This window comes from Cyprinodon variegatus, unplaced genomic scaffold, assembly GCF_000732505.1.
Source record: "Cyprinodon variegatus isolate N-32 unplaced genomic scaffold, C_variegatus-1.0 Scaffold222, whole genome shotgun sequence".
NCBI classification, from domain to species: Eukaryota; Metazoa; Chordata; class Actinopteri; order Cyprinodontiformes; family Cyprinodontidae; genus Cyprinodon; species Cyprinodon variegatus.
In genome coordinates this window covers 817,350-833,020 of record NW_015150675.1, presented here as the reverse complement: position 1 = coordinate 833,020, position 15,671 = coordinate 817,350, and the positions used below count along the sequence as shown (strand labels likewise).

Genomic DNA, 15,671 nt, shown 5'->3' with positions numbered 1-15,671 from the left:
CAGGGAGAAATGTAATTATAGGCAAGGTCTTTTTGAGTTATTTGTAAACAACTGCAGATCGCAATATATCAGTTCAAGCAATATTAAGTACAAAACCTCCTATGCTTTTGTGAAAGTTGCATATCTCCATAGAGACAAGCCAGAAGTCTTCTGAAACTAAGTGTTATCGCTGGTAAAGATTGGGCTATCTGGCCCAAAAATGAGAATGTTTAGATGAGACTAAGAAAGCCTTCAGAACTAAAAAACTCAGACCAAGTTACAAGCATGGTGGTGGAAGCATGATGACTGTTGTCTGTTCTACTTGTAATGAAACAGGTGCAGATAGGGAAGACTAATGATGCATTTACACAAATTTCCAGCATCAATAAGGAGTCCACACCTCATCTTTGACGACTGTGGACATTTAGGTCAGATGAGTGTCAAGAATGTGTTTTACTACTTTTGATGTGTTTTTGTGCGAATGCATCTGACATGAGTTGCTGGTCTCTTGTGTCCAATGGCAGATGCAATGGAGAGAGTGTATTTGCTTCATTTTCTGTTCTATTTCAGGAAAAGGTGATTTTAAGATGCTTTTAGGTGTGAAAGTTTACCTCAAAACTTAATCTTAGACAGTTTCTAAGAATTATGATCCTATTTTTAAATATTCCGTAGTTGTTCCTGGCAACAGATTCCTGCATACTGGTAGACTGTAGGACTGGGAATCCCCAGTGATAGCACTCTCAAGCCGACCAATCATTGGGGATCTTCCGCTGCTGTATGGGCGACTGAAAGTGGATATAAGTTTGGAGGCATGGGATGAACATTGTAAGTTACAGAATATGAAATACAGTATAAACTCTTGTTTTGCCACAGTCAAGGGAAAAAATATTTAGAGATATTTATCTTGTGCATTAAAAAATATATGCTGCAAGCAACTTGCAGCTGTAATCAAACTTTTTGCCTGCGAAGCTGTTTCTGCAGTTTGAGATAATCATGTCATGTCAGAACCTGATAACTAGCAAATTTTTTTTCCCTCATTATTAAAGCGTTTTTTTTTGGTTTTTTTTTCTGGCAATATCACACCTGTCATGACCTCTTTATTTTAGCATTGGTATCAATGACTTTGATCTCCTAATAAAGAATATCTAAGCATAGCTCCATCCATGCAACTTTGGTTCGCCCAAAGTAAATGCATTTAGTGTGGGTTTGGGAGTGCCATGCAAAGTAAAGAAAAAATGTTTAGGGTTACATATTGAGAGTGCTGATACTGTTGTATCACTTTTTTTCTTACATTTTACTTAATTTAAAACTATATGCAATAGAAAAAGTTTTATTTGTTTTATTTACTGATTGATATGTTATTGTTCTATGATGTTTGAATAAAAATAGAGTCAGTAATGTTATGTATGTGTTCCCTTTTGTCACTACTAGTACTGATACCAAAATATTGGTGTCCTGACAACTTTGGTCAAATATCCAGTTAAAGTATTATCAAGGCTAAATGGTTGTTATTTGCAATTTGCAAATTTGCAATTCGCAAAAAATGTGCCAGTGTATGTAGTTTTCATCCCATGCTGATTGGAAAAAGGAAACCGGGTTTTCTGAAACCGCTGGTAGAGGAAGCCCAAACGTGATATCCATACCTAATGTGACTGGATATCAATTTCTGACTGCAAACGAAAGCTTGAAATCCAAAATTCATGTGTGCAACATGACATTTATGTCTGTAGTCAGTAAACTAGTTGTGATGCTCCTTACCTTGCCCTCACACTTCCGGTGGGTGGCTGTTTTGCATCCTGGAAAAATGTGAAATTAGGCAAGAAAGAGAAGAAAACAGGATTTGTAATCAAGTTGAAACAGCAGTATCTTTTCTTCATCTTAGCATTTCAACTCTCTGAAGAAAAAGGTTGCAGTATTCACCAACTCTAATATCCTCTACATTATTGGTGCAAGTTGTTGGTCTTATTGAATTCACTGCCTCACATGAGTGAGGTCTCCTACCTCTGCACAATGAGCCCACATTGTCGATGTTCTGTCGACACACGCTGCATTGCCGCTTCTTCTTGAATGTCTTTTCCTTAAAGATGTGGGGTTCTCCCTTCCCAACCTGTTTAAAAACACACATACACACACTATTGCTGAGTGACTGAGCCCAGACACCTGATACTGGCTAGAGTGAAGCAACAGAGGGATACCTGCTCACAGAAACACTCAAAGAATTCTGTTCTGACCTTCATCTCAGATTGACTGAACAGATGTCTTATAACAGAACCAAAGCAAAAATACAACGCATGAGTGACTTTGAGGACTTTAATTATGGAATGAGCTCCAGGAGACCAGCTCTAACCTGTTTGTAGGACTGACCTGGTTACACTTTTCTCCATGTATGAAAGCATTGTATGTATAAAATAAAAGGAACATCAGTTCTCTGCTCAGTTTGCCTCTTCTCTTCTGGTTGTGTAATCATCTTCCAGTAATAATCCTCAGGGTTCCCACCCATGCTCTCATTTAATCCCATTCTGTGTGTGTTTTTATGTGTGACCATGTGCAAAAAAAGTGTATAAATAGATTGGTGAAGGTAAAAGGTTACTCTGATCTGACAGCTAAAAGACAGCCAGACAGTACAAAAGAAAGAGAAATGGACAAGAGTACTTTATCATGTTCACATGTGAGAAGCATGTGCGTCAGTGCAGACAACGGCGCGTGATGCACTCATTCCTGCTCAGCCCTTTGTGTGTTTATGAAGGATTGCGTACATAAATTGCTAAACTTAAGCATGATTCCTCAGTATACTTGAACAGCACCAACCAGGAGCTCATTTGATGGTATCTAAATGGGGAAAAGAACAGCAAAACAAACATAATTCAGGAATGACATGTTTTCCAAGTATGTAGGCAGAGCGTATCCTCTAGAAATTAGGGAGTATCTAAATGACAGTGTCAAATTTTGTGCTTTACAACCGCAAACTACACTGTATTTATGTTGCAGATTAACATGCAGCACAGTCACAAAGTGGAAAGGAATTAAAACATGACTTTTAAGACATTGTTACAAAAAAGTCTGATAAATGTAACTTTCATTTATATTAAAGCCCCATTTCGGCATTTCGAGAACCTTAGTTCTTAGTTTTTGGGTTGTTTCAACATATGTTGAAAGCACACTTGATATATATGACACATATTCAAAATTCTTTGAAAAAGTCTCAGTATCCAACCTTTCGTTCAAAATATTTCCACTGGTCTAAAATATTATATCATAACTGTAAATCTAACAAGACTTATTAGTGAAGTGGTGGAGCTACGGATATCCAAAGCTCAGGTGGAAGAATCTGTTGATACCATACAACTCCTGAAAAAGACTCTGGCTTCCTCAATGTGACTCAGAAAAACGGAACTGCCTCACAACCATACAGGAGGCGACGGCATCCTTCCTCCAGGGGAAACAACTCAGTCATAGAATCAGAAACCTTCGACCAGAAAAAGAGACAGAGTGGGTTCCTGGACTGTTGGTCTGCAGGAAATCCTGTGGTTTAGACAGGCATAACCTGTTTCCAGCTGGACTCTAGCTGGATCTCTTTTTCTTTTCTTCTACTACTGTTACTAAAGGGATACAAGTGTTACAAAAAGTCTAACAATCTCCTAAATCCTTTCCTAAATCTACATATCTGCCTTTGTAGAAGTTAGAATCGAAATCAAGGGAGGAACTGCTTATAAGTTGTGAACCACATAAAAAAACAGATCATCCATCCATCCATCCATCCATCCATCCATCCATCCATCCATCCATCCATCCATCCATCCATCCATCCATCCATCCATCCATCCATCAGATATGTTACAGTTAACTGTTGAACGCTGTGATAGATTCATTTGTCACCATTAAAAGGCTTTCCACTTGCTGCTTTTTGTTTTTTTTGTTTCCTTAGTAACAGTAAGCGGCTGGCTAGCACATGTGGTAAGTACCTAATACTAAGACGGGTAAGTCACCCGTCCTGCAAATAGGAAGCCTGGGTTCATATCCCAGCTGGGGGTAATGAGCTGCCAGTGTGGGTCCTTAGGCAAGACCCTTCACACTAATGCCTGCTTTGGGGCGTGGTTGCCTTGTTGTTAAGACATTGCACTTGGAATCCTGAGGTTCTAAGTTCAAGCCCCACTCCCACAGACTGACACTCCAGGTCCCTGAGCAAGACCCACACACTGTTCCCCGGGCGCCGCACAATGGTAGCCCACTGCTCCCCGACTGCTGCCCAAGGAGATAGGTTAAATGCAGAGAGTTCATTTCGTTACTCTGTACTTGTGACAGTGTAATGACTATAAAACGCTGGAAAAAGTAAGACTAGACTGTTTTGAAGCTTTTTCCAATCATCCTGGCTTTTCCAAAAGTGTTATGGAAATGAAGTGTGTTTTGTCAGCTGCCTGCCTAATATCACCTCACCTAACCTAGCTGTGCTCAGCAGCATCTGGCACACTTCTCGACAAGTGTACTTTGACCACAGCACCCTAGATGGTGGAAATGTACACAGTGGTTGGCCCAGGGGCCTGATCCCAATTACGCCATCTGAAATGGTCTGGTGATATGATCATTAAATTCAGAAAATAACAGTAAGCAAAGACAAGTGTTTTACAGACTTCAATAGAAAAACTAAAGACTTCGACTTTACCCAAAATGTCTTCTTGTTAGATTAATGTAAAGAGATGATTAATATAAACTGCAATCATTCAACTTGGCTGTACTGATTTATTTTGAAATGAATGGCTGTGTTTCAACATGAGTTACATCAATATATTAGGCCCAAATAAATTCATCCACATCTATTTGTTCTCTTTTCATCTTAAATCACTAACCCAAATAAGTTGTTCACTGATTATACTGTACAAATGTTGTTCCAACTGAAAGTATAATATTAGTCACCATGAAGCAAGACTTACAAGACTCACAAACACGTTTTCATGCAATAGCAATACAATTCCCAAGGAGAGCAGTGATGTTTTCCAATTTAAAGCCTGAACGGCCATGACTGATCTGTAATAAAACAAATTAATACCTTTCTGATTTGTGGACACACCATTCATTGGCATAACAGCAACAAATGCAATCTTTGATGTGGATACTGGAAGCAAGCATTTCATGTTATCAAATTGGTATTATTGGGGTGCTTAAAATGAAGTTATAGAAAGCACAGCAGTCTAAAAAAAACGAAGAAAGAGTGAAAGAGTAAGAGTTGATAAGAGAAAGTTTGAATCCTCCTGCTTTAACTTTTTGAGCTTTTGGCCTCTTTATGTCTTGGAACTTGCCGGATTAGGACTCCATATTTAACCTATACCCGTTTTTATTTGAAAATCTAGATTTAGGATATGGATTTCTTTCTTCTAAAGAATACAGGCAGAGATCGATGTGTATGAAATGCTGCCAACTCGTAACTATATGTTACAGGTGGTATGGTGGGCGTGGTCCAAGCAGTATAAAAGCGGAAGCTGCAAACATTTCTTAAAATTCTTCTGGGTTCCACACATTGTAGATTCGTCAAGAACGTGGGTGAGTGTTTTTAGAGTGTGGGTTATATTAAATTTTTATTATGATGAATGTAAATTTTAAATGTTATATTGGATCTGATCGTCTGCAGTGTTCAGTGGTGATCGTGTGCAGTGTTTTTTTCACCTGATTGAAGCCTTATAAGTGTGCGACTTTCTGGTTCTGCGGGTTTGTCCGCCATCCACCAATGTCAGAGTGTAAATATTATATTGTCTACCCTAGGCTATCTGTTTCGTAGAAAGAGAGGGAAAGGATTTTTTTTTTGTTTGTTTAATAAAGAACGTATATTTTTAGGACTGAGTTTGTTTCATCCTTACGCGGGTGGTTACATATACAGATCTACTTTCTAAAACAACTTAAGATGTGGACTTTATAAAAATCTTTTTTTTTCATATTTTTACTAAATATCGAAAAGCCGAAAGAAATACATAATTTAAATTTATTTCTAATGCGACATTAAAACCAGCAGAATGTGGTATGGTAGATCAAAACTAAAACGAAAAAAATAAAATTTCAGAAAAATAATCCTGACTGCTGCATAAAAGCAGTGGTTCTCAACCTTCTAACCAGCAAAATGAGTGAGTCATCTTCCATCAGCGATCACTGGTTAAATCATGCATGGAGCAGATGACCAATTAGTTAAGCTTCTCTTCAGATAAACATGACTACATTGAAAAGGGATTATCAATTTCCAGGGTGTGTTCAATCAGATGCTTCTATACTTTTGTAATCATTATGTGAAGTGTCCACAAACGCAGGCATTAGTATCCTCATGCGGCTGTGGCGAGTTTAAAAAAGCAAGTTAGTACTGTCAGCTGAGCCGCAGATGTGGGCTGAGACATAAACACACAGAGGAGAGGCTGGCAGCATTCTTCCTGCTTCAGACACAATCAGGATCACTATATAATCCAACCACATGCAATCATGGTCAGACAGTGATACATGATTTAGCCACTGAGCTCTCTATAAGGTGCTGTAAAGTTGTTCCATGCTGGTTCATGCAGGGTGATTGCAGGGTGAAGCCATTTTTTTTTATGCAACTTAGTGCGGTTAAGTTTTCCCTCGTAGAACCTTCATTTCTAACTCTGCTACATACCAATCGGAATATGTTTTTTTTTTTAAGTTAAGTAACCTATAGAGACCTGGCTGTAAAAAAAAAAATAAAATAAAAAAACTCCATGCACAAGTGATGGTAAATGGAGTTATTCAGGTTCATTTCAGTTTCAATTAAATCCCTTTTCAACCCCATATGAAATCTTTCCTGGGCAATAAATAGTGGGAAACTCATTAAGTGCTTTGGACCACTGCTATACTGAGATAATACTGGCTTATTATGATTGCTTAAGAGCTGTAATTAGAGGTGGCAAAATTACAACATTGCATCATTTCTATATAGACTAAACGCAATCTTGGATTCCTAGAAACATACAGTAAACATACAGACCCTGGCAAATTAGCTCCGATAAAGTTCACATCTTTAAATGGTTGTTAAAAATGCACAAATTAGAAACAATAAATGCTAGAGAGCAGAAGACAAGAAGAAAAATGTTAATATTTGCTGTTCTGCGACTTAAATCCAATGCCTCATGATGCAAAATGTCATCTGGTTCCTAGCCTCTTAAAGGGATAAAACCTGAGGTTCTGAGTTCCAGCCCCACTCCCAGAGACTGCCACTGTGGGTCTCTAAGCAAGACCCTTAACCCCACACTGCTCCCCGTGGATGCCGCACAATGGCAGCCCACTGCTGCCTTGGGGAAACTTCATTTTGTTGCTCTGTACTTGCGACAGTGTAATGACAATAAAAAGCAGGTGGAAAAAATTTACTTTCAGATTGGAAACACAAAATCTAGACTTGTAAAAGTTAGGCTATTATTAGTTTTTTCAAACATAATTTTTGGAATTCTAAAAATGTACTCTAAATCAAAATAAACAAGAGCATTGTTAAATGCATTGATGGAGAGTAGTTTATATCTAATAATTAGTGTTAAACCGATACCTATACCAGTATCAGGCGGGGCCCTGATGCAGCACTAAAATAGTGGTATCTGTCTTGGCGAGTACCAAAAAATACCATTTTGAGATCCAAACGTTTATTCAATCATTGTGACCCATTCCAGGTAGGCAATAAAAAGTTTTACTGGATTTCCTTTGTATTTTTCTTTTTCCTACTTCACAAAGGTAGCAGCAGCTTGACAATGCCATGATGGAAATTAGTTTACATCCAAGTAATATTCAGTTCCTAATATATATACACACACACATCAATTTCAAACAGATGGTATCGGTATGGTATCGGTATCGGCCAATACTATCGGGAGTCAGTATCGGGGCCAAAAAATGGCATTGGCGCAACACTACTCATAATACAACTACAAATATAGAGATGCACAATTTAATGTGTTTTGTTTATACAGTTTAATTCACAAAACACATCGTCTCAATTTTACAAAGACAGTACAGTCAGATTAGTTAAGTATGTTTTAAGTTTCTGTCAAGGAAAATTAGGTGATTGCATCAGGTCATTCAGTTGCAAGACCTGCTCCTCCTGAAAGACTATAGACTATACACACATATGTTTAATGTGCAAGATAATTATCACTATGTTTAGATTTTGAAGAAATAAGAAAATATCAACTTTATTTATATTTTTTCAACAGTAAATTGTTTTGAGCACTGATTTGATTTTAGTTTTAAAAGAAGAAAATCCTGCAAAGGACTTTCTGTTTTATAAACCTGTTGAGTTAACTAACATTCAGTTCTCTGTCAGTCATATCTGAGGCTGAGCTATAGAGTGATAGGCTCAAACCTCACTGAACAGCAGATCTTTGTGAATATATTCTATCTAACTTATTTAGTTCTGTAAGACTTCTATGTGACTTAAGCTGAGTTTATAATATATTTTCCTGGAAGCTCCCCATATCAACTTGTGCATCCTGCAGGGGAAATCAGAATGGAAGATGTTTACAGCTTTGTGGGGCATTACAGAAGGAAAACACAAGGAAAAAATACTCTCACAGCTACAACATGTGGACATTCAAGCTGATTGCTAAAAAATTTTTTCCCTTTTTTAGATTGATTCTGCAGCCTAATAATAAACCATAGTAAGACAACAAAGGACATGCAGTTCTAAAGTAGCATAAACTATTTTACCTTCAAGCATCCTGCTCTACTGAAACTGGGTCCTGGTGGATCAGAGACATCCGGAAAAAAACTCCAGCGGCACACATCATGTGATCACTCATCGTCTGCCGGCCGGGGCCTTCACACATTTCCACAGATGTGACACAGTTTGTAAACAATTACCTGAACCCTCATGGAGAAAAGCCTTTCTCTAACAAACCCATATATGTCCCCTTAGACAGACGGGGGAAACATCTGCTAAACACAACAAGCTCTTTTGGGGATATTTTTAGCCTTTCAGTAGAAAAAAAAACCCAACCACGATTTTGAAGTCAAAGAGTTGCTTTCTAATAAGGGTGGCGCCTCCTGACGCAGGCCCTCAGCCAGCTGTCACAGAACAGAAGCTGGGTTCAGAATACGATCAGTTGGACACAGACATGAAATTCACAAACAGGGAGATGAAATTTTAAAATCAAATACACAGAAAAAGTGAGTCATTCCAGATGCCACATATCTGGGAACTCTCTCAGCCCTTCTGCCAAAAATAGTTCTGATATTTGGACAGTCATGGACATTGTGTCAGAGCAATCCTGACCGCAAGGACAGGGTCCTGTGACCATGGTCACAGCAGCAAAAGACCATCTGCCATAGATTCAACGCCTGAGGCAGAAACCTTTTGTATCACTTATTGTGAGACAAAAAGATGATTAGTCCTAGTTTAAGCAAAGCCACTTTTCCTCACATGGCACAGAAAGAAGCAGGTGTTTCTAGTCTGCTCTGAAAGGGGGTGGCAGCTTAATACGTAGCAGCTAATTACCCAATCTTCTTTACAAGATACAAAAGATATTCATGCCATCCTTTTTTTTTCATACAACTTTGACACTTTTAACACATACTAAATTAAAACAAGCATGGCTTTCATGTTTAATGTTTAAAACGGGTTATTTTTCCATCTTTTCCTTTCACTGAGTGAACAGTAATCCACATGCATGTGCACCACAGCAGCCTTAAAGAAAGATATCTGTATCCATCCACTTGCAGAGTAGATTTTAATTTTGTTGTTTGTTCTTTAAGAATTGGATTGGAAATTAGAGGAGTGCCTTAAATCACGCTTTTTAAGGGAGCCATGACTTAAACCTGAACTTGAAGAGCTACTGTACAAACAGCATTTGTCAAACATGCTAATATTAGTTAGTACGACAGGTGTTATGTTTTACAAAGCGGAATGGCCAAAAAGCTTAATGGTATGTTCTAGAAAGCTGTTCCTATATTTAATAGTTGTTTGAGCCATGCAGCTTACTTCGGCCGACCCAATGAGAAGCTGCCAAGCTTTAACTTATAGCCCCTGGCTGCTAGTCCTTTTGGGACTAACTGTATGTGCTCTCTTTAATCCTCTGACATGGGAAAAAGCTCGGAGCTCGTCTGCCTGACTGCGTATTTCCTGGACTGGTCCACCTGTTGAGCTAGTTAAGCGTTATCTGCTTGTTTTTGTATGTCTGCTTCTGTCTCCATTTTGTTTGCTTGCAGCAGTTATTGTTTGCATTTGTTTTGCGTATTTTAGTTTCTGGCTTCTTTTTTTTTGTTGCAGGTTTTGTGTTTTGCTTTTTTTTTTTGTGTTTACATCACACATTTGTTTGGAGCTCGTTCTTTGTTTGCTGCGCCTTTGCACTTTTCGGCTACTGTACTTTAAGGTAACATTCCACCTCTCAGTGGTGATGATGTAGGAGTGTCTGTTTTTATCCAGCAGTCTTAACATGCCTTAGACATTCTAAATTAGGGGTGAAAGACAACTTTTTAACATTTCCAATACAATGCTGATATTGCAGCTTTGAGTATTGACCAATACTGATATTCAATTCAGTTTAGTTTAGAAGCAATTCCTAACATGTCATCTAAAGGCTTTTTACAGAGACTATTCAACCAGATCTTCCAGTCACATTGGTTACTTACTGTAGGTACGTTTTCTATCGAACAAGCTGATTGAATTGACTTATTAGATCCACAACAATCTCTTATTGACTCAACACCATATCAGCACAATTACATATTTACTTATTTTGTACATAGGGATAATAGAAAAGATTTGATCTTTGACAATACTCAAAGAGCAATCATCAATGACAAACAACTGATCCATGTGCAATTAACCACTAACAGAATAAGAGTTTTCATATCAGCATGCCAATACCTGAGATTTTGGATGCAGGCCAATATAATTCAATGTCAGTTTTTGGGCTGATATTGGACCAATAACTGACATCAATATTGGAACTGGACATCCCTATTCTACATTAAACGTTGTAAAAGGTTAATAGGAAGCAGCTGAATTATGATCTTCAGGTCAGAGATTCTGAAAACTGAATTTGGCCAAAAATCTCGACGATTTTGTCTTATAGGGACAAAATAAAGAAATTAAATTTGTTTAAATTTCCATCAAAGGTGAGCAGACACACAAAGTTATCCATTCTCAACCAGCTGCTAATAAGGTATTTTTTTATGCACTACCACCCAACAGCTCCGTCACTGACATGTTTGTTGATTCTTGCAAACTTGAATTCCACCCTCCATTGAGAGTTTCCCGCCGGCATCTGGGTCCCTGCATCATTTGTTGGCATTACCTCCTGTGTGTGTGCTAATAAATGGGAGTCAGTCAGTGTGTGTGTTTGCATTTATCCAAAGGGTGGGACAGGCAGGGCAGGGAACAGAGACAGCCTGTTCCAGTGGTGAGGTCAGCATGTTGCCATGATCCAGTTCCGCTCCCCAGAAAGGCTCCTGGGCCAAGGACATTCAGATGATTTCTTATAGCAGCAACATTGCAATTTCATTCTGCTTGCATATATGCTGGCTGTTAAACAGGCTTAGGCTGTTGGGCTTAAAAGTATTTAAGCTGTGCTACGATGTGGCCTTAATAAGTGTTTGTAAGTAAGTGCCCTCCAGGTTAAGAATTAGAAAACGCTTTGGGGGGATTTTGTTCTCAGAATCATTTGCAAACCTTCTCTTAGCTCACATGTGATTTAAAGGGAATCCTCTTTATACACACTTTTTTTGAAGCAGAAGATCAGCATAAGTAGTTGCTACTGTTGCTCTGCAAGCAAAGTAACTACCGGTACATCAGACTCAAGGGAACTTCAACCAGCCTTGGTTTCAGGTTCCTGGCCTGGCAGTGACCAGAGGGTGTCCCAAGTAAACACAACCATTTTGTGTAATCAAACCTCTCAGTTACACCCAGTAATTGGAAATATAGACTACCAACTGTTTGCTGAACACAGGTCTTAGTATTGTAGGCTTGGTCACTGAGCATGGGACTGGCTCCCCATGAGGCTGACTGGAAGGTGTTGCACTTCTTTTAATTTCCTGCTCAGGTTTTCCCAGAAAGTGAGACTTTTTTTCCACCACAAAGCCACTTTCCGTTCTAAATAAAACTTCTGTTTATATTGGTTTATCTGCACATGTTCACACAGAAGAAAAATGACAGAACTGCTATCAGAATTGGAAAGGTATGACATGTAAGACAATGTTATCTAGTTGTTAACCCAAAACTGTTCTTCCTCTTATTGCAAGCAGGATGTAAGCCAAAATTCTTTGGCTGATATATATATATATATATATATATAAGGTAATCTGTTATTACTCATTATCTCACCTGTAGACAAAGACATCCCTATGGCTTTTTCATGGGAAATTCTATCTCTCTTTGGGCTGTCATTTCTGCCAATGTTTATTCCAAACCTGTATAATTTTGTCCTGTTATAGCGTGATCTGGAGGCAGAAGATCTTGTGATAAGAAAGCAGCAAAAAGTGAACTCATCATTCCTTTAGGCCATGATGTTTTCGTCAGTATGTCCCATTATTAAGGGAAGTAAGTTTGAGGCATGACTAGGAGGAACTGGTGTGAAAGTGAGCACTCTAAGCTTGAAACCCTGATAATATGTTTAACAATTTCAATATAAAGTTAGTAATAATAAATGTATAAAGTGACCCTGTGTTAATAGAAGAGATTGAGTCCTGACTCATGTTTCCAATTTCATAATATACTCAACAACTACCCCGGTTTGGAATGGATTTTAAGTTTACAGCTTCACCTACAGTAGCTACTATGATCTGAAGTAACCAAATTGGCTGGATGCACCAACAGTGATAACATGTCTCCCCAAAGGTGGCAACAGGCAAACCAACTGGTGAAAACTGATGCTGACAGAAGTGTTAAATGCATTTATCATTTTGCAGTTATTTATTTGCTAATATACTATGAAAACTAGACTCATAATACAAATAGTTTTAAAGGCTGCCTAAAAGACTTCAAGCTTATTTGAATAAAACAGTAAAGCACTGTTTAACAGTGGATTTCTCACACTGTGTGACATCACCTCTGCATCAAATAAAGATCATTTAAAAGGCTAAAAAGAAATAATTTCCAATGTTAATTACAGATAGCAAAAAAAACATTTTAACATAATACAAATTCGTATTGACAGTTAAAACTTTACACAATTCTTGTCTCAGTTTTTGGATTTTAACAAACAACTGTTCTTTATATGGAACAAACAACAGCCATATTGGATTATTCCTTTAAAAAGGACAAACAAACAAATACAATCTAATTTCCTACTCTGAAAAATAAAACCTGAAAACATTTTTTTCTTGTATAAGGTTCTCTTGATTCTTGGAAACCTTTGCACCCATACCAGTGCATGCATACATAGCATGTCATCATAAGTAGGCAGCACCCTCCAATTACTCCTGTAATTCAGGCCTACCCCTTAATGACTCTCTAATTACTGTGTGATTACATGTGTGATTACAAATGATTTGTTGAAATAACTACAAATGAAAAGATGTAACTTATCCAACTTCATCATAATAGTTATCTTTTGAAGAGAAACCTCCTTTCTATCCAAGTAGTACAGTTTGCAAAAGAAAATGCTAACCTGGATTAAAATAGAATACAAATTTGAAAAATTGAAGAATGAAAAGCTACACCCACACAGGGGCGGATTTAGAAAATTCGGGGCCCTAGGCAAAGACAGGCAGGGGGCCCTCTGAACTGAGAAGACAACACTTAAAAAAAGCCCCATTATACAGGTACAGAAATTTGAATAGAATAGACATACATTATTTGCTCTACCTTTTGTCCCTCTCTTCTTATCCTTTTTCTTGTTGTTTTCCTCTCTATGTTTTCTTTTGTCCCTTTTTCTTTTCATATTGGCAATGTACTCAGCTGACTTTTCATGCAGTCTCAAAAGGAATGAAAGATTTTTCCAGTCACTACTAAGCTGATTGCTTCTTCCTGTGTTTCAAAAAGGCGACAGCAAATGTAAATAACACAGTCCTTCTTTTCACTGTAGACAAGCTTATCTATTCTCCATTTTTTATTTGTATGAAATAATAGCTGCATGAATCATGTCAGCCAACAAGAGAAAGTAGAGCAGGAGGCGGGGTTTTGAATCTACTTGCTTTGGAGAGTAGAGTTCAGTACTTATATATGTTGTCGCCAAAGTCTGCAGTAACAGAAAAATGTCGCTAAAATTTGGCGCTAGGAAAGCCAGCCCCAAAAGTCACTGAATATAGTGACAAAAGAGATAAGTTGGCAATACCTGTTGTTTGTTTTCAAATGGTTTGCTGCTGTCTGTTTGGACCTTCTGCACAAGTGCAGCAAATGGACTAATCCAAGGTGGTGGACACTGAAGGGGGGGGGTGAGACACACTTAAAATTATTAGCGTTCTGATGGCATTTTAGCCAAAGGATTTTTTATCAAAAACATAAATAATGAGCACAAATAAGTAATAGCTGCATTAACCATACATGTAAAAGAAGTTTTATGGGGCCCCTAGGAACCTTGGGGCCTTAGGCAACTTCCTAGTTTTGCTTAATGGTAAATCCGCCCCTGCACCCACATTCTAAACTAATCCTAAAAGTATCTGCAGACTGTGAAATAAACTCTGACAAATGTATTCAAGTAAATATTGCATTTGAATGTGGTAGTGCGGGGAGATGATCTCAACACGTGACCTCTTGTTTATAGAGACTAATGTCAGCCTAATGAGGTGCGACACTTTAAGCAAGTTCCCAAAGAGAGGTGGCAACAAGTCAGCGGTCCTCCCATACAACCACAATCACAGACAGGAAAGAACAAGGTCATACTTCTTTCAGTTACTAAATTGGATAGGAAGTTTAACAAACAGCTCCAGTTCTAACACAAAAAGAGCCCCAACATTGATTATTTTGTAAAACGATTAAACAGTTTATTCCTGTGAGCCAACATACCAGAGCTCCCCATCCAACACCCTTCCTTCAGTCTGTCAACAACCAGATTTACAAGTCAGTTCAACTCTGCAAACTACCTGACCCTTCTGACCCCCTCCTATCTTACCTTGTTCATTTTCCCGCTGATCATTCCCCCTGTTTTCAGACGCAGCCACTCATTCCCAGTGAAGCCATCTATAACACGCGCTGCTACAGACTTTGTGAGGTAACTTGTTTTCTTTGCTCGGGTCCTCCCAGGGATCTGGGTCTGTGAGGTGGAGCTAAATCCATGTGTGGAGTACTATTACTGGGAGCTAAAAGCCTGATTGGTGTCCTCCTGGAGGGGAGCGTTAGGGTCCTAACTTCAGATTGGCTGATTTATCAAACACTTCAACCACAAGAGAAACTGCTAGACTTGATAAAAGCTTTAAGGCTTAAATCCCTGTTTTGTTTGTTAAGTGTTTTATAAACACAATTTAATAATGTTATTTCTGATACACATATATAACTTACAGTATTTGAAAGGAAACCCACTAAACTCAAAGCTTTGACTTTAAGTCACAGCCAGGAAATTCATGAAATAAATGATAAAAGAAGTAGCAAAATAATTTGCTAAAACGAAATAAAACAAACTGTAAACCTTAGACTGATGTTACTGCCATGAGTAAAGCTGGGCACCGTAGGTTTCAGTTGTTTTGTGTAATTTTTTTTTAATAGAAGCAGCTATTTGCAAAAGATGGAATCATTTCAGCTCTCCTGTTTTGACCTGGATATTTTTACAAAACATTTGGTTAAA

General features: G+C 38.1%; 1 protein-coding gene across 4 annotated transcripts in view; it reads right to left on the bottom strand.

Annotated features, from left to right (window-relative positions):
* Positions 1-15,671, bottom strand: part of LOC107088568 (tensin-2-like) — an 83,888-nt gene that overhangs the window by 55,498 nt on the left and 12,719 nt on the right. For 3 of the 4 annotated variants that reach the window (XM_015380829.1, XM_015380827.1, XM_015380828.1), the window contains exons 2-3: positions 1,981-2,086; positions 1,738-1,775 (exon numbers count right to left, since the gene is read on the bottom strand). In XM_015380829.1, coding sequence (XP_015236315.1) covers positions 1,738-1,775; positions 1,981-2,086 — 144 coding nt within the window. Of the gene's footprint in view, positions 1-1,737; positions 1,776-1,980; positions 2,087-15,002; positions 15,118-15,671 lie in introns of those variants that run through there. The other variant, XM_015380831.1, reaches the window with a different exon arrangement.